The following is a 25,592-nucleotide window of genomic DNA, read 5'->3' as shown; positions in this document are numbered from 1 at the left end:
TTTAGAGAGGTGGTGATGTGCTTAAAGCAGATGGATCATAACAGGCTGTACTGAGACAAAGGAAAAATAAAATCAAGAGTGCCCATTTATTTGTGAGGTGAGCAGGCAGCAATCACCAAGCAAGAAGATGCTGGCCATGCTGGCTCTTTCCCCTCCTGTCTCATAACATCTACACACTGCAGAAGCACGTCCAGTACTACATTGCCGAAGTGCCCCCCTTATGGCCTTGCAGAAGAGCAGTGCTGATGTCACAGACCAGTACAGAGCAGCTGAGGGTGAGAGGTTTAGAGGTGAAATCCCATATTCAGGTCTACTTCTGCTGTTGCCTTCTTTGTGAGGAGCTGTGAACCCATAGGGTGGCCTTTTCCTTTTAATCCTCTACTTGTGTACTTGGGGATTCCTTAAAAGCTATGTGATGCAGCTGCAAAAAAAAGACCTTATGACCTGTTGGGATGGAGGAGCATCCAGAGAGCCTAGGAAACACCTGTTGTCCCCAGGTGCTCTCTTCAATTACCCAGAGACCAGTCAAGCAAGGATCATCATTGTACCCCAGCAGGAACTAGACAGAAACATGCTGGGAATAAACAGGACCCTCATGTTTTTACTGAGGTACTTGTGAACGCCAGTGGTTAATGCTACATCCATGGCCAACTTCTCCCCGATGCAGGAAATCAAAGAAGGGATGAACAGGAGACTTTGTAAATGGCTTTATCACATGGAAAACCTTGGATTTATGGTGATAGCTGATGTGTGTGTTTTTTTTTTTCCCAATATGCATCAACCTGATTAATTTCATTCTATATTTATACCTGCGTGTCCTCTAATCTGTCGTATGCCATAGCAACAATAACAAGCTGATTGCTGCACCATTTCCATCAATACCAGTGGCACAGAACAGATGTATTGTTGCTTCAACAATAGCAGAGGCTTCATTTCGGAAAAATATCACTTGGGCCTTTTACTCCAGTCACAGACATTATCTTTTGTTTTCTGAACTTGTAGTGAAGGAGAACTAACAAAGTGTTTTATAACATTTTCTGTTTAATGGAATTTGTGGTAGGCAGGATTGAAAGGCAATGCAAGCAGAAAGGGAAATAATTTTGTTTTCAGCTTTCATTTGCTCAAAATTCCGTAATTTGTCCTTCTGCATCTATTACAATGCTCTAACTTTTCTCCTTTCATTTTCGGTGAAAAGAAATCAGGGAAATAGCAGAAGAAAACATTATCCATGTGCCTGGTGTTTTGCTGTTTTAAGTGTTTTTATTTATTTATTTATTTTTTTTAAAAAAACTTTCTTTAGTTTGATCCATTTTGCTGCAGTCAGTGGGCTCTCAGTCTTCTGCCCCCAAGACACAAACCTCTGCTTTCCTTACTTTTCCCTCTCCAGGTTTCAGTTTGTTGCTGGACTGCCTTTGACAGCTGTGTGAGGCTGAGTGGTTGTATGGACAGACAATGTAGGTTTTAAAAATTGCTTTTTGAATTAGAAGCTGTCTGGTTTGCTTTTGTGATGATGCACAGAAGACATGTTCCTGTAGAAATCAGCCCTGCATGCTACCTTTCATTACATATTTGCTGCCAGAGAGAATTCGAGTATCTTATCTCATTTTGTTCACTTTCAGAAACTTAAGGCAGGATTTTAGCAGTCCTTTGCTACATATTCAAAGGGAGAAAAAGAAAAATCAATGACATGTTTTTAGAATTCAGTTTTCTCTGTGCTGAGAGTGTGTAATGCATCATTTCGGGTCTGTGTATTCAGCTCCATACCAGACCTTGCTGAGAAGAAGCATCTGCCAGTAACGCAGCAAGGCAAGCAAACACCTCCCTGAACAGAAACCATTAGGAAAAAATCCCCTTTTACCAGGGTTCAGAGCATGGTTTCCCAGGCAGGAAAAAGGAGGAATGGCTGCTGTGGCCAGTGGCAGGGAGGAGATGCTGTGCATACCTTGGGGAGGGAAAGGAGCAGTGCCTGGCCTCCCTCCCACCATTTTTTTTGGCCCATTGGGGTAGGAGGGCCTTGTTGGTTCCGAATGTCAACATGTCCCGGAGGGCAGGTGATTTTGGTAGCTGTAAGGGTCAGAGACAGCTTTTCAGATTTCCCTGTGCTGAAATGCATGCGGCTTGTGGTCTTGCTCCTCTTCCTCAGTGAAGGTGGCTGAAGGCCCCCACTTGTCTGAATACAGGGCTCACGCTGAGCCACCCCAGGGCAGGGGCAGGGAAGGGACAGGAGCAGGGATTCAAGCTGTCCTTTGCTTCTCTTCCTAGCCTGCTGGAGGCTCCCAGCCCCCTTTGGCAACCCGGACTTGCCATCACCATCACTTCTGAGACAAAACGAGCTCGATGTCTTCATCACCGTTAGTGATGTCTTCATTGCTCCCCACACACTGCATTGCCCTGGCTGCACAGCTGTCTCATATCAGCCCACAGCCAAGGTTTCTCCTTCTGACCCCTTTCCAGGCTCTTCTCATCTCCCCTCCCCAGTTCTGCTCCTTCATCCATTCCCCAGCTATCTCCTCTGGCTCCCACCCTCATCGTTCTGGTACTGGAATTCAGATTTATCCCCTCAGGTGGAGACAAGATTCAATGCAACTGCCTTTTCTCATTCTTCTTTCATAGGAAATCAAAAAAACGCCCTATCAGAAAACTCAGCCTTCTATTTTTTTTTATTTTTTTATTTTTTTCTGGGTGGAAGGGAGGCCACGTTATTTGTCAAGAACACCATTTGTCAAGCACACCTTATCTCCCTTGGATCATACATTCTTTGGGTCAAAACAGTCATTGTGAAGTATAGTATTAGCCCCATCAACATTATCTATTGATTATTTTTACCCCCAAAAAAGGAAATGTGGGGAATGTTAAGTTTGCATGGAAGATTCTGGGTTGAAATGCTAAGTTTCTGGGAGCCATTCTGAAACATAAGAGTAGTTCAAATGAGTTATTTTTAGTTTTGAAGTACCAAGAAAATCGTCAGAGTTTTTACTTAACGTTTTCTGGATCAAAATCCTAACAAACAAATGCCATTTCTACAATGACAAAATAGGTATTTCTGATTTTCATCATTTTTTCTCCAAAAAATATGTTCTTCCAAATCAGCAGTATTATAAATAACAAGGCACAGGGAGAGGGCACATAGTATGGCCTAATGAGGGAAGCTGAATGCCAGGAGGAACATTATGTACAATTAGGTCTTTTTTTTTTTTTTTTTTTTTTTTTTTTCTCTTTATTTTGCCTTCTTCAGTTCCACTTTTTCTTAAGAGTCTGAGGTCTAAACAGCTGTCATCTTCCAGAGGCCTCATTGCTTTATGATATATTGTCCTTTGCTGTTTTGTACATTATTCAGAAAAGGAAACAAACAAAAGCATGTGGGTAGATTCAAAATAAATGGTAAAAAGACACAAAACCCTTGAGGATTTACCCCATTTTCATCTTTGATCCTTTATTTGACTGAAAGGACATCTTTCAGAGTGGTATTTTCCTCTGGTTGATAGCCAAAATGATGGAAAAAAAAATATATCTAGCTTTGCTCGGTCGAGCTCGTCTGTCTGACACTGGAATTGGGAAACTTCTGCTTATACAGACTTGCCAGAAAAAAAGTAGGCCAAAAATTTACAGCTGGTTTTAATTTTGTTAATGATTGCCATAGAAAATTATCGGCGTTGTTTTCTTTGATCAGATTCCTCGTATGTCCAGCTGATGTCCAGCTCTCTGAAGGTGACAGAGAGACACCAGGTGTGTGCAGCACATCTCGTGCTGACCTGACCTCGCAGCGGGAGCTCAGCAAAGGAACTCAGCAAACTTGTCCCAGGGCAGCTGCTAACTCCAGGGTGTTTTCCTGAGCTCGTTTCAGGCAATGCATGTCCTCAGGAATGCAGCAGGTACACGGCGTTACAGCACCACATGCACCACCATCAGGGGACTGATCCCAGCCCCATTGATGTGTGGTCTCCTTGAGTAGCAGTTTGTCGCAGAATGTCTACTATTGCAATAAGGACAATTCCCAGTTTGTTTCAGAGCAAATTCTCTGCAGGAATCACTGGTGTTACTGAAGTCAGGAACTGGCACATGTGATACTGACTCCAGCCTGCAGCCTGCTCCTGCTGTAGGACTACAGCCCTCTGGTAGTTGCTAATCACATATGTGGTGGAGGGCTGCTTAACAGTGTAGCTGAAACAGCTCTGAGCCCTGACCTTTAAGGTGCTGCCTGCAGGGATATGAATATTCCTGCTCTCCAAGTTCATACATGAAACATGGCACTTTTTTTTTCTTTTTTTTTTTCTTTTTTTTCTGAATTCTCTTGGAAACAGATGCTGTTCCGCCTGATTTGCAATTCACGTTGGTTGGACAAATGTCCTGGTTTTGAGAGCAGTAATATTTAATGTTAGTTGATACACCAGGGTAGGCTGGGTGCCCTTTGCTTAACTCGACTAGGGAAAAAAAATCAAAAGGACAGGGTGCAAGTCAGCATCCAGACGTGTTGCACCACACTGGAAATCACCAACCAGAGACCAATTTCTAAAACAAATAGACTGCATATAATGGTGCTTAAGGAATGAAAGGGTATAGCTCTCACATATGACAGGGAGAGACCTCAGAAATAATTGCCAGGGCACTGAGGCACTAAGAGGCCAGTAAGGAGCCCCCTTGTAGTGTCCTGAAGATCAGTAAACTCTCAACCTTCCTAAGACCAGATGAACAAAATGTCCCTCGATCCCGAGTGGTTTCCTTAGCCTGGTCTTTGAAGCACTCCAGTGACTGAGATTTTGCAGGCTTTTATTCCGATACTTCATTATTCATCCTGTTAGACCACTTCCCTCACAACTCATTTATGTCTTACATTACACCATTTAAACCCATTATTTCTTGTCCTATTCACCGTGGACGTGGAAAAGAAGAGAAACCTGCTTTTCCATTGTAATGGACTCTTTCATATTTGAAGATATGTGCCTTTGAGTCTTCTTTAAAGCTGATCAGCCCAGATTCATTTCATCTTCCTCATTGGTCATGTTCACAAAGATGTGCTTTGAGCACCTTCTCTGCAGCTCTTTTCAGCCATGCAACGTGACGCATTCAGACATGGCCTTTGGAGCATCAGTGCTCAAAATTAAGAATAACCTCAGTTGCTGTCTAATGAGACCTTGCTGTGCAATGCTCCTGGTGCATTTTGTTAGCAGACCCTTCTGTGAAGTTTCATTTTGGACTACAGGAATAGAGAGCTTGGGGCTATTAGTGTCAGCTTCTGCATAAAGCAACTTCAAAAGACAGCAAGAGAGAAGTGAGTACCCCAGCTGGGCTGTACTGGTAGAGCCTCACTGGTCTGTGACCGGTTCATAACAGCCGAATAGGCAGACCAACAAGCTGTCATACTATTACTGAGAAAATAGTATGCTGGAAGGATATTTGAAACCCCTGAGCTGTCTGTGGGGATCTGTTTTGATTCTTAGCCTTGACCCGCTGATGTTAAAAGGGTTTCCCCCATAAGGAAAGGAAGCTGGAAGTTCCCCAGGTAAGCCACATGCAGCACAAACTGAGCTGACAGACCACAGATAGGGCTGGACCTGTTCTTAGCAGGAAGATGGGATTCAGATTGTTTGGTTTCTTTCTTTCTTTCTTTCTTTTCTTTTTCTTTCTTTCTTTCTTTCTTTCTTTCTTTCTTTCTTTCTTTCTTTCTTTCTTTCTTTCTTTCTTTCTTTCTTTCTTTCTTTCTTTCTTTCTTTCTTTCTTTCTTTTAAATTGTTTAGATTTAGTATGAGAAACTTGTGGTGGCTTGGCTGAGCAGTAAGGCATACAAGCAGGTTGATGGCACTTGCAAAATGTATTGTGCAAAGGGATACAGCCGAGTTAGAGTGTGAGGGAGTTTATGGCAATACAAGCAATTAAAGAGGAAACAAACGACCCACTGTGCCAGGGGTTCATTGAGCTGTGCAGCAGTAGGTAAACACTTGTTCTGGGGTGATGATGTACCATACAGCGTGTTTAAGGAGCCAGCCTTCAGATTGTGTCCTCACAAGAATAAGACAGGTGTATTCTGGAGACAAAGAAGGAAAGATACAATTTGTTTCTTGCTGTTCTTTCTTATTTGTATTACAGGCATCAGGTAAAAAAGGTTACATATTTTATATAGAAGTTATTTTTTATATGCACTCACTGATAAAAATCTAAAAAGCTTCCAGGCAGCAATTTATCAGAGGTTTCATTAATGTGTGTATAGCTAATCTTTCATTCTTTGAGCCATCGCTTAAGTGGAAAACAGCGTGCAGGATCCCTGTGTAAAAAATTAACCTTGGTGGTCCATTAGATAAGTCAAATAATTCAGTGCATAACAGGAGGAGATTGATATTTCTGCATCATTTCTGACATCCTGTGCTTGAAAGGAAAGAAAATAACAATTGCAGTGTAAGAAAGACAAACTGTTATTATTATTATTATTATTATTATTATTATTATTATTATTATTATTATTATTATTATTATTATTATTATTATTATTATTATTTCAGGTAGTGTCACACTGGTTTGCTGCATTTGAGTGATCAGAAGCTTTCCAGAGGCCAGTGTGTCTCCTGAAGTTGCCTAGCTAAAAGTCTGAGCATCTGTCACAAAGAGTCAAGACCACAGAGCCTGAGTCAATTAAACTTGCTGTGGCCACAGTAAAGATACATCTACAGCAAGCCAGCAATGGCAGCAGCCCAAGGTGAGACCTTACTGTGTCAGGCATCCCACCTTAGAGATATACGTGCTGCAACAGATCTTGACATTTTCGTGTTTATTACCTAAGGAGTTAAGGTGCACAGTCAGCATGGAGTCAGCGTTGCCTCCAGCCTCAGAGGGAGGATTCGGATAGTACTCCCATAGGTTATTGCTGTTCTGAAAGGATATTGAAAGCTCAAAAAACTCTTCCAGTTAAAATACACTGCCCGTAGTCCAGCAGCATGGGCTTTCTGATCCCTTCTGGAAGACTAACTTTGTAAAAAGGGCAGCAGCTGCTACATTGTTTAGCTGGACCTGTTTGTCCAACCAAAGAGCTGCAAATACTGACCTTTGTGCTGCATGGAAGGCTCTGCTTTCCATGCTGTATAAGATCCCAAATGTTTCTAAAAAAAATCCCCCCACTTTGATATTTCTGTAGTTGAGAGGCTGTGTGTGGATCTGAACAATACATTTGCAAAGCCTACTTTGATTTTCTGAAAGATCCCTAGGTCTTTCCTCCTTGCACTTCCAAATAACCTGAAGCAAAAAACTTCCAATGGACTTTTGGTTCCCTTACATGCAGATCTGATAACACAGAAGCCAAATTTTGGAATCACCTGAGTGTTATAAGTTTCCCCCTTAATTAATTTTCATAGAGCATTGCATTAATAATAGAAAGGAATTTATTGAGTAAGCAATAGCAAGCAAAACAGCGCTGGGCGGCCGGGGAGTCTCGGCTCCACCAACGGCGCGCACCTCACCCCTGCCAGGGTCCCTTTTTATATCTCGGTAATTCCGGGATTACGCAGCACATCCTGGTATATTCTGTGACTGCGCGCACTGTTGCTAGGGGGTCGTCTCTGTCCCTCTGGTGGTCATGAAGATAAAGGCCGTAGTCTTCCTCAGCGTTGTGGTTCAACTTCTGTTTTTATTTAGTCATGTTGGCCCAGCGTGAGACAGGAAGGCAGGATGTTGATACACTAGTTTAGCAACTTATCAGGAGATGGTTCCATGAGCTTTGCAGCAGGGTCTTTGAACAAAAGAGGCAACTGAGATGCAGAAGGAGAGAAGGGGAGGGGGTTCTCTTTTTTGTTACATTAAGCAAAGGAATTTTCATAGTGTCTAGCCAAGCATTATACAGCTCCTTACTTCAGCAGGGAGCTTTCGCAACTCCCGCTCCTCAAACGGAACTCCTTGTTTTTATAATACAAAAGACAATGAACAAACATTTATTGTGTATTACATTGAGCACCCAGCTTCTCTCTTCACCTCTGCACTTGCTGCCGGTGAGGCCACCCACCTTCCATCAAGGTTCCAAGACATACAATCTAAATACTCATATTAGATGTGTCCATTAAAGATTAAAGAGCAATGTTTACAGAATTTTTATTTTAATGTAATATATTATTTAAATATAATATAATATATTATTGTAATATAATATATTATTCTAATGAATTACTAACAGAGATCTCAGTGCTGGACTGTCTTGCTGCTGGGCTTTTTGGCTGTGTGTATAGGTGTTTTTCTGGAGGAGCAGGCCCAGGAAACAGTATTTTGAAAGGGGAAAGACTGAAAAAAATGCTTGAGGAAATACATCCATCACTTTCAGAGAAACTAAAGCCTCTCGGACAGCATATGAGATTCAGCTACAGTGGGGGTGAAGGGATGGAACGAGGGAAGGGTGGTGGCTCCCCATGAGGTAACTTGGTGTCCACCAAGTCACAAGAGGACATGACATTTAGCTGTTCCCGAAGAAATCTAAATCCCAGCAGGGCTCTTTTAGCATGGGACTCTCAGTACCTCTGTGCACCTCCTGCTTTGATGCCTCTAATGCCTCGTAGAAGTAACGTGCAGGAAAGGCTGACATGAAGAGCTATGAGGTGAGAACCAAGGGCCAAATCCTGTGCTTGGAGCAAGAGTCGTACTATCGTGTCATCCTAACCAACTGCCAAACAGTCAGATAACAAAAATCAGGCAGTGCCATCCAGTCACACCAAAATCCTGGCTCAGCAGAAGGCCTCTCTGCACGGCCTGGGGGCAACAGCAAGGACAAAGCTCTCCCCTGTAACATGGCCACGACAGGCTTTGAGCTCAGCCTCTGAAAGTGCAGAGTGCTCGTTTTGTTGTTCGTGGATAATCCCCCAAGCAAAAGCTGGATATTGCTCTCTTTTATTCTGGCTCTGCAGTTGCAGTGCTCGAAAAGAAAGCCCCTCGCCCCCCACCTGCTGCTCCTCTGAACTGCTGACGCCCAGACAGGCAGCCCCAAGGCGGGGCCACTGGCATTTATTTAGCTCACTGCTGCAGACCATGCCCTTAGTGCCATAAACCGCCCTGGAGACAAGTCCTAATCGTCTGGGGGGGTGATTATGGTCAATTCTTCCTCCCCAGACCCCCAGACATAAATCGGATCCAAACTGGAGAGGCAGGAAGGCACGCAAGAGGGGACGCCGGCACCGCGCAGCCCCCCTGAAGCCATGTACAGGAGCAGCTTCCTCCGCGAGGTCCGCAAAGAGAAGTACGAGCGCTCGGATGCCTACGATGAGCTGCGGGGCTCCCCCGAATTCGACAGCTTGGCCCAGGCCCAAGGCCTGGAGAACCTGCAGGAGCTCAACGAGCGCTTCGCCAGCTACATCAACCGGGCCCGCGTGCTGGAGCAGCGCAACGCCATCCTGCGCAAGCAGCTGGACACCTTCCAGCGCATGGACGAGCTGGTGGGCTTGGACGAGGCCTTCGCCGGGCAGAATGAGTTCAACCGCCAGCGAATGCGGGAGCTGGCGTCTGACCGAGCCAAGCTGGAGCGGGAGGAGAAGGATGCCCAGCGCATGCTCGACGAGTACCGCAACAAGTAAGGCTCGAGAAGGGAGGAAAAGAGGCAGTGTTGTTTCTGTAGTTACGTCCTGAGGACAGGTTTGGTCACTAGCTGCTTCTCTTGCATGGGTGATGTCTCGCTGTGTGTTTCAGGCTTGTGGCCAGGGACAGTGTGTAGGACTTGGGGAGCTCCAGCTCTGCATTTCACGGCCTTTCCAATCGGCTTTCCCTGTCTGTGGCAGCAGGTCTTCCCGTGGTGCATTTTGGATGCGGGTGCTTGGAGGGCTGTGCTCCAAGCTGCAAAGAGGGAATATCCCAATTTAAAAAGTAACATGGCTCAAAGTGAGCCTTGTGTCTGAGCAGCACAGAGTTAGGGGACCCCAGACATCTGAAGTAATGTAGGACATCTCCAAGAAACTTAATTACAGGTACCATAAGTCACCTGGGCCAGTCTGTGCTAGCCACTACAGATGTGGATGAAAATAAAGTATTTTTTTTCCTGGTATGTGAAAGGGACTTGCCTAATTGCCCTCCTCTTTTTCCTTGCATCCCAATAGTTCTGTCTTGTACTACTTAAGCAATACCTGTAAGAACAGTTTTTTCCTAACCATCTCTCTTTAACGTCATAGGCACAATAAATCAAAGGGTAGGAACATTGAGGGGCTGAGGCATCCAGGTGCCTCCAGACACGTGGTCCCTTCTCCAGCAAAAGTCAGTTTTGGCTATGTTGCTTAATTAACTATACAACAAGACTTGGTGAGTGCTGCTGATATAAGGACTGCTCACAGGAGAGAAGGGAAAAATTAGCAGCAGTGTAGAGACTGAAGTGGAAATTTTCATCTTCCCCACCAAAGTGTGAGGGGTGAACTCTATATAACACGCTCTAGTTTAGAAACCCTTCTCACTGACACTGTTGGGAAGGAGAAAAAATAAACATTTTCAAGAAACACAGCCGTGGTAGAAGTACTGCTGCTCCCAGGCAGTGCTCACTGCGCTCACCAGAAACAGTTTTAATAAGGGAGAGGGTGAATCAGCGGGAGCAGCACCACATTGCTGCTGCAGATACACATACATGAGTCAGTGGAGATCTCATCCCTTGTCTCCATCAGACTTTTTGTCAGGCCTTGGCCAAATCACATCAATTTTCAGTCTGATCCTCTACGGATTTCATCTGGACTGGTAAGTGTCAGACAGTTTGTACTTCCCTTTTGTTTTTGCAACCATTTTGCACAATTGGAATGAGCCAGAAAGCAGATGTGAGACAACTGACGTGGTGACCATCTATGTCCTGAGCCATGGTTTGGTGATACATTGCTCTCAGGAGCTGTACAGTCCTGACACACCCTCACCTGCCCTCTGAAGCCCTGCCTGCTGCCCAGCACACACCTCCTGCTCCGCTGTGCTGCTAGAGCTATTCATGGAGCATCTGAGAAGTTCATCAGGAAAATGAGCCAGATAAAAAAAAATATTAAATATTATCTGCAACCCAGCTCAGTGACCTGCCACAAAAACAGCATGTAGGAGCTGGGAGCTACACCAAAGAGAGAGAAATGCCAAATTCCCATCTCTGCTTGTTGTCTGAAAGCACAGGACAGCTGCTGCAGGGGTGCTGAGACTTTATGCTGGAAGTGGTCAGGAGTTCACGACTCAGTGTTAGAGGCTAACAAGCACCTGACGAGGCAGTTTTGTATTTCAGTAATTGTGAGCAGGCAATTGAGCTATGAGCCAGTGCTATAATTTACCTGTCTGCTGTGATACTTGTTCATTTGTTCTCATTACACAGTGTTGGTGAGATTTTGACTAAATTCAGTGCTGGCTGCATGGTAGTTAAAATATATATGCAAACTGTGTAGAAAATACCTTTTGATGGATCCCTGTGTCCACCTGGGCAGTCTGCTCAAAGCCATCCTGATGGCTATGCTTTCAGCTACTGAAACTCACGAATAGGCTCTCTAAACAGTATATGGGAGCAATAATTGTGATGTTGGGGTCTTGACATGCTCCTAAAGCCAGAATTATTCCCGTGCTGCAGACCTCTCCCACCCCACTCCATGTTCAGTGGCAGCACGGTGCTCTCGCTGCACTTGCAGCTTAGGGGATTCTTGATTCATTTGGGGACATAAAGCACCTACTTCAGCATGTTGGGATTAATGAAATCTCTTAGAGTGCCACGTTGTGCACCAGTTATTGAAAAATGTCTGGGCTTTTCACTAACATAAAGAATTTTACTCTTGCAGCCCATTCATTTACTCACACTCACAGTTTGGGAAGTAGATTTATAGCTATAACCACACCTTTTAAAGCTACATTTAAACACAGTAGGCACTGGGACCACTGTGTCTGTGAAATTAAATGCGCACGAACCAGTGGAAAGTAGATCTTCTGTTTAAATTTATTTTTAAGTCTTCTGTAGCCACATTCATAGCTTTTCACATTAAAATGAATAATTCAGACTGTGCCAGTGGATAATTCTTTCTCTTGAATTTGCAAAAAAGCGTTGCTAAGAATTGTTTGGATGCAGCTCATGAAAGGGCTAATTATGCTAATTTTATTGAGCATCATTATTACAGCAGCATTACATCTGTCTGTGGGAAAGGACTGTATTTCTCTCTCCATGAGATCCAGAAGGATACTGAAACCCGGGTTTTAGCACCCCTGACTGAACAGGATTAATTAACTTCAGGAATTAAAAGTCCTGCTAATCGACCATTTCATTTAGAATGCATTCAGTGCTAATATTGCGGGTTTTGCCTGTACAATTCCCTGGAAGTCGCTAGGCACAGAAATTGGCGCTTGGCTCTCCCATCAGTGCGGCGCAGTGATGCTCAGACAAGATGACACCCTCTGGGGCTGCACTGGAGACCCAACACTGATGAGAGGTAACAAAACGTGATAGCTGGGATGACCAGAGATGTGGGGACTTGGCAAAGCCATCTTCAAACCCTGTCAGCAGGGGTTCTCTGCACTGCCACCACTTCTCTGGTGGTACAGAGAGCTTTATCTGCTGCAGCTGCAGGTGAGGAGGTCCTGCCTCCCTCCATCCACTCCTCAGAGTGCTGAAATCTTGCACCATGGCTGTGAGCCACTTGACAGCAGCTTCTTGCTAATGCAGGTAGCAATGTATTCACAAATCGGCAGAGCAGAGCCTGCACGGGGCTCATCCTAGCTTGTAAGGTTTGCTAAAATGCAAACATTATTAGCCTGTCTGTCATCCTTGTAGGACCAGCATTTGCAGTTTGTGCTCTCTTTGGCCCCCTAATTTCTACTGTTTCTGTTAAGAAAAGTCTAGTGAAGTGCCTCAGAAACTTGTCAGTAGAAAACTTGGCAGTAGAAAAGTTTTGTCTTGGCTTGTGGCAAGCCAAGAAGATTCCTCCTGTATTGCTGGAAGAGTTCATCAGAGTTCGGCAGAGAGGCAGCATTTGTTCCCTCTTCATGTTGAAGACACAGGCTTGACACCAAATTGAGTATCCAGCCACTGAAGCTCACTAAGTGGGTGGGTGTCTTGTGAATGTTTTCTCTTTGAAGGGATGCCGGCCCTTGCACTGCAACAGGGACAAGGTCTAAATAAAAAGGGCCTTGCCCTGCCCCATCTTCCAAGAGCAGACACAGCCTGTTTGTCAGCTGAAGCTGGGAGAAGTTATTTACGGCATTGCTGGAGCTGTGCTTCCCAGGTGAAGAACCAAGCCTGGCATCAGGCTCCCCTCCTGCATGCCCAGTGGTCTCACAAGGCCAGCACCTGTAACCGTACAAGGGTTCAAGGGGCTTAGCAAATGTCTGTAAATCTGTAAGTGCCCCAGCAGAGAGCTGTTAACCTCAGGAAGGTGAGGTAATGGGAACCTTCACGGCTCTGTTCTGCTCTGTTTGAACCTGGCAGCTCCATCCACTCCATTTCTTTTCCCCGATGCAAAAAACAACGAATAATGCTTTTTTTTAACACAGTCTAAGGAGGTTTATTGCATCCCTAAATCTACCTGACTGAGTGAGAAAGATTTTTTTTTTCTTTTCAAAAAAGTAAACGAACCTCATGGCTCTGAAGGACCAGGAAAGGCTGGCCAGCAACCATCTAAGAAACATATGACCTCTTTTAAACACTACTCGAATGTGGAAATCAGGTTTGAAGCAGCACAGTGCTGCAGTTTGTTAGCCACTGCACCTACATACATTTCAGCATCACAGGGGCATGCACATTTCACCATAAGGGCTCTGAAGCATTTCTAAGAGGCCCTTACCCCTTTTGCGTTGAGCTTATGGCGTGCGTTGAAAATCAGTTAGAAGCAGTCCTTGTTCCAAGAGAAATCACACATTGCTAACTGTATGTGCAGCTGAAGGCTGCCAGGTGGACTGATGGCTGGGTGGCAGAGCAGGTATTTGGGTTGTTTGAGAATGAAGGAAAACAGAGCTGAGTATTCCGGTCGTTGGAAGGAGTTTTGAATGAGGACCCAGCAATCAGCCAGATTGGAGCAGGCCTGAAAGGCATCAGGACTCAGACCCTGGCACTATTGGTTTTTTTTTCTTTATTACTAGGAGTGTAAACCCAGCATTACAGTGTAGTGATACTTTTAATTTTCACAAGCTGCCACAACGTGCTTTATTCTTTCCCAGTTGCCAGAAATTGTCGAAGTTTATGAAGTTTTCCTTGTTGAGTACACACAATTTATAAGATAGAAGATTGGTTGGAGGTGAGATACTTAATAAACAACAGATACAAAGGCAGTCTTGCTTTTGAAGCTGAATGTTCTTATCTGTATCCTTGGAAGTGGAGCTTGAGTTAATACAATTCGGCAAAAAAGACGTTGTTTTAGTTTAGTTAGAAAACGGCACTTGGCAGAGGAGGCGCGGAAATTTGTAGGAATGACGATGAAATGAAACCTCATGGGATTTATTTGCTTCTTTGCTGTTCACAATAAGAATTGAAAACAGCCCAGTGACCTGCCCAGGTAATATCATTCAAAAGAAGGAGAAGTTGGGAATCTAGAGCACCAAGTCGAACCCTTTCCTTTGCTCTGCCGAGTTCTTCCATCGTGTTCCTGGTCAGATCCCATGAGTGAGCCCTTCCTGTTGGCTTTCTGAGTCATGCTGGAAGAGGTGGGAATAGCATTGGCTGTTCATTCTTCAGGACATATAAAGAAAGGAGATCGAAGAAAAAAGGAAAAAAAAAGTAATAGTAATGCATAAATAAATCTTCTGGCCCCATTCAAGGTTCATATTTTGTTTTAATGTTAAGCATATATTGTACATGACAGTGCAAATAAAAATGCAGTTTGCAGAAGGATGTGCCACTGAACTTCATCTCGTTTGTTCTGTTTGCAGGTACAGAAATGAACGTGAATATCAGCAGAAGCTAAAAGAAACCCTTGAACGCCTCAATAAGGTAAACCTGGAAAAATGGAAAAGAAAAGGTCTTCATCTTTTTTTTTTCTTTTTTTTTTTTTTCTTCTGTGGTTTCATTTACTCCAGCAAGCTGTTTTGAAGTCCCTGTGACCTTCTTCTTTTGAAGAATTGCCTTAGTTCTGCAAAATCATTTGGGAATATGCCTCATTTTTTAGACCATTCTGAAATTTTCTCTCTGTCTCGTAAACCTTCCCCTTATTTTTTGACTGCTTAGGCACCACTGAAATTTTTGGTGGTGTCTGACTGCTGTTTTAAGCCTTGGGGGCCTTTAGTTTAATCCAGCCAGGTCACTAATTGGACACCATTCTTTCGTATGGTCTGTTGCCCTATTGAGTCCTAAAGAGTAGGAGCTGATTTCCCTAAATAAACAGTATTTTAGTTGTAATTACATCCATGGGGGTTGTTAGATTTTAGTTCGAGGTTTGCGTAAGGCTAATTCTGCTGAAGATGAGAGTTTTGGTTGAGAGGGTTGCTACTGGGATCAGTACAGCAGTGCAGCAGTCTTCTTACATCAGCAAAGACACGTTTTGTTAAGGTGTTGTAACCAAAGGGCCGACTTCAAGCAAATTGCAGGTGCAGATGTTAAACTTGTTTCCTTTCCAGGCATTCCTCTGGGCTTCTTTAAGTATTGCCTTACTTACCAGTGGCTTTCAAACCTGTGGCAAGCCTTCATGACAAGCAGCATCACAGGAAGAACCGCCTCTGCTGGAACCCTTTCAGTTTCCTTCCAGTTTGTGTCTGTGGTTCTCTGTGGAAGAGAATTGGGAGCGAAGGTGAAAGAAAGACCATTGCAGAGATAGTATGTAGCATCCAAACTGCCTCCCGGGGAAAGCCAAAACAGCTCTCTGAATTTGTTTAAAGCAAATGGAGAAGAGATGTTGTGTTAAAACTTGGAATGGAGGAACAATTGCAATGAAAGGGTCCTTTATTTCCTTCCCCTGTTTTGCTGGCTTTTGGCCTCTTTCTCCTGCGTAAGCTCATGTGGAGCTTTCTGTTCTGCTGATACACTGTGCTGTTGTGTTGTAAACCATCACCAGTGAGACCAGCCTATCTGAAAGCAAGGGAAACAAAAAACAAAAGTATTTTCCCCTTTGAAGGAACATTGGAAAGCTGGATGCTGCTTTTGCTTATTACATGCAGAAATATTTGCTTACCTAGGGACCTGGGGGCTTTTTTTGGCTCTCCACAAGCCTCCTAACATCCCCATTGTTGTACTGATCTTCTTCTCAATAGGACAGCAGAGGAGTGCAGAAAAGCAGCGTGCGTTCGTGATGACTGGCTCCGAATGTGCCGGTCTGGATTAGCTGCTGTCCCACAAAGCAGGGAGATGGCTCTAGAGCAGAGCGGGTACATGGGTGGCCTCCGAGCGCGTCAGCAAGCCTGGCTGGGAGGCTCGGCAGCATAATGAAACAGCTAACATCCACACATTTTTGGAACAGAGCATGCTGTGCATGTAAAAAAGAAAAATCCCCTTCTACCAGTCACATGCTGCGCCCATGGATTTTTGTGCTTTATTTTCAATGCATGATACACTCGCTGAGGCATAATTGCAGCTGGTAATGACACGTACGTAATTTTAGAGGGACTCATTTAAATCCTTTTTTTTTAAATGTATTGCTCTTAAAATGCAACATCTGGGGTGACACTCACTGAATTCTCCCTAAATTGTTGCTTTCTTAAAAAAAAAAGGGGGCTGGGGTGGGACCACGAACCCTCCTATTCTGGTACGATGTCTTAGAGCTCAGTAAAGGCTTTCCAGCTATAAAGCACCATAAAGCCACCACTTTTCAGTTGGACAAACTACACAGTCATTTCCACTTAGGTCTTCTGTGAAGTACAGTGAAGTTTTCTGAGAAATAACAATTGTAGCAACTTCCAAGCTACTGTGAGCAATGCAGATGGTGAAATTCAGATTTCTTGTTCTGTTCTAGTCTATAGCACCGAGGTCAAGTTTGAGTCTTTTTTTTTATGTATATATATAATTACACGTATATATATGCATATAAATATAATAGAAGCTTCTGCAGCAAACTGACTTTTTCGGGTCTTGCTCATCTGTCATGTTTAGTTCCAGAAATGGGTCCAAACCATTTGTGATTTGTAAGAACACACCAAAAGGAGAAGTGAAAATAGTTCAGACCAGTCTGTTTATTTCATAACAGATTTTTTTCTGGGAATAGTAAAAAGGTATCAAGATACTTTAGGTCTTATCATAAATACCGGAGAAATCAATGCCTTACTGTGCTGATGCCATCCATTTAAAACTCACGCCCCATTGCAAGATTTAGCATCAAACATCGGTGTTTCATAGTGTCTATTGCTTGGCTCCCAGCATTCAGAAAGCATATGATAAACATGTTTTAACACTGCCAGTGCTAAACTGCATTGTACACTATATTTGTGCAGAAAAGCAGGGTGTGCAATGGGAGAACGTGGTGTATAAAGTGTCTACTTGTTGGTTTCATAGCCCTTCTGCTGTCCCAGTAGGCTTCCCATCCCTGCTCAGGTTGCTGCCCTCATGGGACGATTCCCGCTGTGGGTTTGTGGCACTGCAGCCGTGGGTACTGAGATGTGTCTCTGCCTTGCAGGAAGCGGACGAAGCGCTGCTGTGCAACCTGGAGCTGCAGATTGAGTCCCAGTTCCTGCAGGATGACATCAATGCCACGAAGGACAGATACAAGAAGGTAACCAGCTGGGTCTTCAGGTCTTTCTTCTGGAGACATGTGTGAGGCTTTGCCCTTCTCTGCGGTCTGTTCCAGTGGCCAATTAAAGCACATCCAGTTTGTGTTTTAGTGCATAAATGCAGCACTTTGTATATTCAGTGATCACAACACACTGCAGTGTGGGATGGATCCCAAGGGCTGGATGGCTGCAGGCATCCAAATTGACTCACTCAGGGTCCAACATTGACAGCTGTAGCAATATTTTGCATTTGTTGACCAGTTATCATGATTTCAACACAGCAGGCCAGTCAAGCTGTCTTATAGTTCATGCTAAGAAGCTCTTGCTCTCGTAAGAGAGGGTTTCCTGATCTTCTGGGTCAGCATTCCAGTTAATCTGTGGCCATTAGCCTGTGGCCAGATAATTAAATTGCAGCCAGCTTTAATACATGCAGCTCCCTTCTCCTTCTTGGGAGAGCTGCAGGGCTTTGTACCAGGTCAGGGTCCCATCTTTGCCACTTTTAAAAGAAGAGGCTCACTTTTTTGGACCACATGCAAAGGTATCTTTTGGTCCTTATTTTGCAAGAGAAATTACATAGTCTTTAAGTAAGGCTGTGAAGTGTATTGTCACTTAGACAAATGCCTGTAATGTATCCCAAATGTGGTGAAACTCATAGTACCTGCAGTTGAAATCAGGACTAAAACCTCATGGAAAAAAATACATCTTAACATAACCTGAACTTCTCTGGGTTGAAAGAACTAAATATCTAGGAACAGGCCCCAGAAGTGTAAAACATTGCAGGAAGCACCTTGCTATGACAATTGCTGATGAAAATGTTTTTTACTTCACCCCAGAACCTTATGGAAATCCAGACCTACGTCAATATTTTACAGCAGATCATCCAGACAACCCCTCGCGTGTCCCCCATAACCACTGGCATATCTGAGGTAAGCATTGCTGTCAGTAAATGCATACTGCACAGTCGGTACTAAGTAAAAAAGAATCCATGTTTATTCTTAAAGCCTGACTGATCCTCTAACTACTTAGCTGAAAACCGCAACAACTGTGATTAATTACTGGATTCTGAATAGGAGAGAAAACCTAACTCTAGCTTTGGAAAACTGAAGTGGGCAGGAGAAGGGGCACTGTGTTGGTCGGGTGCATGCCAGCATGGGTATTAGCCCCAGAAATGGCTGGGGCACAGATGGTCAAGTAGCTGTGCTCCTGTCTGAGGAGGAGCTGGCAGGACGTATGAGTATTTTCAGACAGTAAATCTTGTCTGGGAGGGTCAAGATGTGGTAAAAATTTGTAAATAAAATAAATTGCTATGGACAGGATGGAAATTTGGTGATTCCCACCAATGTGAGTGGCTATGCTCACATTTATTAGCTGGAAGAAGATGTGAACAGCTACATCCATAGAGTCTAATTTCAACATAAGCCGTACTTTTACAGCACTGCCATATGATGTCTTTTATTCATAAAGTCATGCCACAAGGCTTTTCTCGAGGTTCACTGTTGAGTTTTCTATGTGTCTTTTGCCATTTTCTGATTGCCTTTATGGTTTGTTTTCAGTAGCAATTTCTTTTGACTGTTTTTAATGGTGTGAAACTTACGTTCCTGTCCACATTGTTTTCTTCCAACCAGGAAAAACTGATAGCAGAGAGGAGGATCCCTGTTCTACAGAGCCAGCTGGAGGAATACAAGAGCATCCTCTGCCAGCTACAGGCACAAAAATACAAGCTGCAGACAGAGGTACTGCCATAGCTAGCCATAAACACAACCACAATTCTTGTAAACTCTGCTGTTTCCATGGCCTCATGGTAAATCTGAGTGGCTTTTAACAGGGTTTTGGGAGCACAGAGGAGTTGGAGACCTGGAGTTGTGCTTTCCTTTTGGTTTCCATCTTTTCCTGCAGATCTTTCATTCTTGTTCTCTTGGCGGCCCAAATTATTGGGTTTTGATGGCCAGGCAGGGCTGTGCAGTGGGTGTCCTGGCCATGATGAAGCCATCTCAACTTTAGTGGAGCAGCTGGTGGGAGAAGGTTTCCACATCACAGATAAACTTCTGTGGGGTCGAGTCAGCAGGAGGCTGTGGATAGAAAAGTGATGCAAGGATGGTTTCACTGTCTTACTGAGGTCAGGCTGGAAGCTGACCCCATGAAAAATGATGGGGGATCTTCGGGGCTCTGCCCAGTGCTTCCCGTCAGTGCCACATTGGATGCTGAGCTTGCTGTGAGAACAGCTGGGTAGACTTGGTAATCAAAACTGAATGTCCTTTGACACAGGTGTCCAGCTGTGTTTGGCATCATGCATTCATCCCTGTCACTAACGAGCACTAAATAGCACCTGTCCTGTGTTTAGAAGCTACCAACAGCAAAAACAGCTGCTTTCTGCCAATTCCTCATTTGCAGAAAACGGCTGCCCATTTCTTACTGCTTACTCATTTTTCTCATTGCTCCTGCCCATCTCCCTGACAAGCCTGCAGTAAATCAGCCTTCCTCCTCCAGCCAGTGTCTGAGTGAGCAGTGCCAAGATGCAGGAGGCGAGGACAAAGGAGGCAAGAGATGGGGTAGCAGCTGAAGGCTGCGCTGAAACCAGCCTCATAGAACTGCAAATGTCAGATCTACCTCATCACAGTTGAATGTTTTCTTAGCAGATAGGGTGAGAGAATGATCACCTTATACCCTCCAAGTGCAGCTTCTTTTGTGCCTCAGGCTGTCAGTCCTCTGTATGTGTGGGAAGGGCTGATACAATAATAAAATACCTTGTGGTGGGATTTTGGACTCTTCTAGATGGCTGTAGCAGCAGCTCCAACTTTTAGGGCATAACTTTTCTCACTAGAGTACATGGGGATGGTGGTACCCCCAGGTCTTTTCCTCAGTCTCTTACTCTTGTCTGATGCTTTGTTGGAAAGGACAAATGTGCTCCAGCGAGGGCAGGAATCAATATAGTGACAAGTGAGATCACAAATCAATATAGAGGCAGGAGGAGAAAATCACCCTTCTGCTGGCAAATGAAGAGATGTGCTCTTTGGGGAATTAATCGTGCTGCTTTCAAAATGAAATCTTCATGTCCCATTTAGTGATAATTTATTAATTGATTCCTTCTCACACTTTGAGATTAAAAGAGTGAAATACATGATTGGAAGGCAATGACATGGTTGCTTGTGACAGCAAAGGCTCACTCTGATGACTGAGTTGTCTCTGAGGGCCTTTGCTCTCATATTTCTGAATATGACAACCACATGGCACCCAGGTTATGGATTCCACCTTGTGATCACTGAACGCAGAAGGGGTTCACCTGTTGGTGCACTCTGACACCACAGCATAAACAAATTAATGCCAAGGGACTTACCTCCTAAATTCAGGCTCTTAAAACGTTTTTGAAACTCTTGCCTGTAACATACATGGATCAATCAATTATTAAAGAATCCATTAGCCAGTTATTGTCCCATTAGCTTTTTGTGAAAGCATCTCTTTAAAAAGTGTTTGAAAAAGGAAAAAGAAAGTCCTAAGTGATAAAGAAACTATGATAAATAGCCAAAAACCAGCAGATTAAAGCAAGACCAGAATTACACAGTCAAATAGCCCACTTGTAAGTCCTGTCCCTTGCTTCTGCAAGGAACTCACGCCACCTGCTGGTTAGTGTGCACTCCAATGACTGCTACTTAGGCCTTACTGCACAAAGTCTGTTTTTTGTGGTTTTTTTTGTTTGTTTGTTTGTTTTTTCCTTTTTTTCTTTCCTACAGTCAAAAAGCCCAGGAATAAATGAAAAAGGGTAGTGCTTTTTCTTCCTTTCTTCCTTTCCTTCCTTCCTTCCTTCCTTCCTTCCTTCCTTCCTTCCTTCCTTCCTTCCTTCCTTCCTTCCTTCCTTCCTTCCTTTCTCTCTCTTTCTTCCTTCCTTCCTTCCTTCCTTCCTTCCTTCCTTCCTTCCTTCCTTCCTTTCTTTCTTTCTTTCTTTCTTTCTTTCTTTCTTTCTTTCTTATAATGATCCTTCCTTATCCTCCAGTGCTTGGTCTGTCCACAGCTAAGGAAGAACAGGTTTTGCCTGCACACATTTTCCCAGCTGTTAAGCTCTTTCTGCCTACCAGAGATGAGAGACAGCTCCTTTTTCTCTTAAGACTCTGCCCACTCTTCACAGGCTGCCCACGGTGAGCTGCAGCTCATGCAGTGAGATGTCAGCCAGTCCCCTGTGCACGGGGAAGGAGACATGACACAGCTCTTTCCCTGCTTCAGACTGTGTAGTGGGAGACCAGGGATAGACGAGGGGATGGAGATGGATTGGATTTGAATAACTAAACAAACACGGTGAAACTGTAAGTCAGCAGTGCAGCATCATACAGCTTAATAAAGCTGTTTATTAACAGTTAATACCTGTTAGACAAAATGCCTGTTAGGTGGGGATGCCAAATAATTTAGAGCTGATTCTTTTACTCACTCACTAACTTTGTCTACCAGACAACCATGCTGGAGCAAGCGATTAAAAACACCCAGGAGAGTTACGACGACGAAATTCAGCTTTACAATGAGCAGATCGAAAACCTCAGAAAGGGGATAGAAGAAGCTGAGAGGACCTTGGAGAAGTACACAACCGACTGCCGCCAGCTGGTGATCTACCAGCAGTCCCTGGAGAACGAGCTGGAACGCTACAAACGCATCATCGAGAACGAGGACAGCCGGTAAGGCTGGGTTTGTACGCTGCCAAAGGGCCTGCTGATCTCTTCCATCTCATTTGAAAAAATGTCTGTTCAAGGGCAAATGTCCTGTAAAGCAAAGCACTCCTCACAGCAAAGCCACTCTTCAGGCAAGGGAGGAAAAGGGTAAAGAAAAGTGCAGGTTGTGCTTAAATCAACAGAGGAGCACTGGCTCCCTAGATGTTGCCCATCTGCCTCACAAGAGGCAAGGAGCTGGGCTTTCACAGCAGCGGCTGGTGCCACTTGCATGGGCTGCTGCTGCAGGGCCAGACCCCTGGGTGCCCAAACCACTGCCCTGGGTCATCCAGAAGATGCAGGGAAGGACACTAACTCATAGCCAATTCAGTGTTTCACACATGGGCAACAGATTTTTAATCCAACTTCCAGCATCTCATTTTGGACAGTGTTTTGATCAGGAGTATCCCATTAGGGTAATTCTCAGCACTGAAAGTCAAGATTTGGCTCTTTCTCTTGGCTGCAAGAGGAGCTGCAGCGCTAAGCTAGGCACAGCTCTAGGTCTAAGTGTCTGCATGGTGTGTATGTCCTCCCTCCAGGCAAAAATCTTCTCTCAAGTGCTGGCAGAGCAGACTTGCACAGGCCACAGATATGGTAACTGGTCTGTGTGTAAGCCAGCCTCTCATTTAAAATTTTAACCCTTAATACTACCAACTGCTCAAATATTTTCCAAGAAAGACTGCTCAGTTTTCTCTTGCCCTTCTGAAGTCAGGCATATGCAGGTGATTCCACCACATCTCACATTTTACTGGCCAGCATTTGCAAGGTGATGGTGTCAATTGGAGAATGCATCCTGTGACGCTTCCAAAGAGGCTCTGTTGTTCAGGAAGGATTTTTCAGGAAAATCACATCCGTTTCAGATACTCAAAGAGAAAAATCCCCACTGCACAGGTACCTCTGAAAAGCTTGGCCATAGGAGAATCTACATTTTACCACTGGAGCAATTTTTTCCCTTTGAAATGAAGTTACTGTCATGCTTTAGAAGTTAAATAACAGATGTGAATGTATGTTGGAAGCTACACGGTAGGGCAAAAGATGGTGTATTTCTCTGAGAGACTCAGCCAGCTCCAGGGTGAAAGGCAGACAGAGCCACCTCACTGCAGAGCTCACTGAAGTGACTGATGGAAAGAGCTGCAGGTGCAGCTTTGCATCCCTTTCATAGCCCTGGACTGGAGGCTATTGCAAAAGCGTGTATGAGTTGAAGCAAATCTTATAGGCCAAGACTTTTTCCATACACTGACAGGCTCAAAACACTCAGGGTCTGACTCACCTGGTGCCTTCTGATTCCTCTGTTGAGGAGGAGCTCAGCATGAGACTAGCTTTTTATCTGTATCTTGAATCTTTATTTTTTCATGACTTAGAGACTTATTAAGTCTTTTTTCCCCCCACAACAAAGGGAGACACTCTTAAAAGTCACAAAAGGGAAAACGAGCTGGTGCCTGTTGACGTGTGCTGCCAGCTTTCCCCCTCACATCGCAATGTACGGCCGCTTCCTCGGGGGCACACCCCTTGGTCCCTGTTCTTGCTGAGGCACAAGTGGGAGGCAGAGACACAGCTCCTGCTGACGTACAGGTCTTGGCAGGCCTGGGCTGACTGCTTGCCATCCAAAATCTCCCCATCCTTTCTGAGTGCTGTGGTAAAGTACAAACGTGTCGCTGTGGGTTTTTATTACCAGTGTACTGCTCCCGACTCCTGCTGGTGGAAGCTAGCCTGACGCCTCTGAAGGTGCTGTGGCTGTATTGATTGTCCCAGACAATGAACATGCTCCCATTGCTCTCTTTAACTCCTCATCACAGAGAAATGCATTTCTTTAACCTCCGTGTTTCATTTTGCACGATTTCACTTGCTCCTGATGGAAATGAGGGGAGAGGTCTGACCGATGCGCATCTTCTCCGGCAGGTTAAACTCTGCTATAGCAGGAACGCCAGTCACACTCTTCACACAGATCTATAGACCTGTCCAGCCTCAAGCTTCGAGGGGAAGAGGTAAACCTGTGCCACGTCTTCCTGTGTCTGTCAAGAGCAGCATCACTGTAATTTAAGCTGTTTTTCCATTTGTCTTCCATATGAACACCAGCTGCAACAGCCTGACTCAAGGCTTGTTCAGTAAATGCAGCGGTTTCAGCTTAGCTCAGCTGCCTTTGGGACAAGCTGTCAAAGGCCAAAGCCACAAGCAAACATTTTTTTTTTTTTGCTTATTTTTGCAGTTTTCTACTTACGCCAATCAATAGAGCAAAGTCAAAGGCACCTGAAACTGTGCAAGGAGCTGGGGTGTATTTTGCTGGCTTGCTGCAAGTCGTCCCACGCTTAGATCATGTGCAGGCAGCATCAGGACAGGGTTAGTGCAGCAGGCCGGCAGAGGATATTGCTTTCATCCTGTTTATGTGCCGTGGCCTGGTCTCTTCGGGACAGAGAGCTTCCTCTGTGCTGTAGGATTGCCTGTTAGAACCAGGATGTTTGTTCCATTTCCCAGTGACATGGGAATGGCCAGGACTAAACAGGGGACAGCTTAACAAAAAGGGGAGTTTGTTCATAGAGCAGGGAGTTTGTAGTTAGTTACAGCACACACCATCGCTCACTATAGCTGAAATCCAAGGTCGCTGGGTTTTTACTGGCAACAAACCACTCCTGAGATTGAAGATACGCTGTCTTTTGTTGAATAAGGGCTGGGTTTTTTTGGAGTGTAGGTGTAATTTGTCTAGCTGTCCTGTGAAATGTAGCAGTTTTAAACGGAGTGGGCCCATGAGGTATGAGGCCAAATCCTCAGCAGCTGTATATAACTGCTGTCCTGCCAAGGGGTGTTTTATACCCACTGGATATAAAACATCGATGGATTCGGCCCATCTCGAACTATACCTCTGCATGTTGCCTGCAAGGCTCACAGGGCACTTTATGTGCCTGTAGCTGTGACACTGGCCAAGCACAGCTGTTTTGGGAAGGCATCTTAATGTCAGTTGGTCCTCGTGTTCCTGTAATTCCCAGTACTGATCCCTCTGCCTTCTCTGCTCGAGCTACTCATGCCATGGAAGTCAGTAGCCTCCTTGAGCTGCGATAGGGCCCACAGTTAGCAGCTGAGCATCAGCAGTCAGAGAGGCAGCAATATAGCTCTGCTGGCTGGGTGGCTCCCAGCTCCGCACCCACTGCTGCGTGCTGCTCCCTCCTGATCTGCCTCCCTGCCTCTGCCGCCACCCCAAAATGGCAGGGGGGGCCTGGCTGGCTCTGAGCCCCACCGGGACCCAAAGCCGAGGCATCCCCCCGGTGTCCTGTTGGAGGCCCTGCAGGGGACACCCTCAGAACCTGTCTTTGGGAACACGGGAGCAGCTGCTGCTGGCGCTCG

At 44.8% G+C, this 25,592-nt stretch overlaps 1 protein-coding gene across 6 annotated transcripts in view; it reads left to right on the top strand.

The window, feature by feature from the left end:
• The window catches only part of BFSP1 (beaded filament structural protein 1), an 82,370-nt gene that overhangs the window by 52,016 nt on the left and 4,762 nt on the right, over positions 1 to 25,592 (top strand). For 2 of the 6 annotated variants that reach the window (XM_068675444.1, XM_068675443.1), the window contains exons 4-11: positions 6,499 to 6,688; positions 9,076 to 9,532; positions 14,806 to 14,866; positions 17,475 to 17,570; positions 18,402 to 18,494; positions 19,194 to 19,301; positions 22,006 to 22,226; positions 24,156 to 24,241. In XM_068675444.1, the coding sequence (XP_068531545.1) occupies positions 9,162 to 9,532; positions 14,806 to 14,866; positions 17,475 to 17,570; positions 18,402 to 18,494; positions 19,194 to 19,301; positions 22,006 to 22,226; positions 24,156 to 24,241 (1,036 nt within the window). In that variant the 5' untranslated portion in view covers positions 6,499 to 6,688; positions 9,076 to 9,161. Of the gene's footprint in view, positions 1 to 6,494; positions 6,689 to 9,075; positions 9,533 to 14,805; positions 14,867 to 15,536; positions 15,660 to 17,474; positions 17,571 to 18,401; positions 18,495 to 19,193; positions 19,302 to 22,005; positions 22,227 to 24,155; positions 24,242 to 25,592 lie in introns of those variants that run through there. The other 4 variants (XM_068675442.1, XM_068675445.1, XM_068675448.1 and 1 more) reach the window with 3 other exon arrangements.

The sequence above is a fragment of the Anas acuta genome, chromosome 3, assembly GCF_963932015.1.
Source record: "Anas acuta chromosome 3, bAnaAcu1.1, whole genome shotgun sequence".
In the NCBI taxonomy this organism is placed as follows: domain Eukaryota; kingdom Metazoa; phylum Chordata; class Aves; order Anseriformes; family Anatidae; genus Anas; species Anas acuta.
This window is presented reverse-complemented; position numbering and strand designations above follow the sequence as displayed.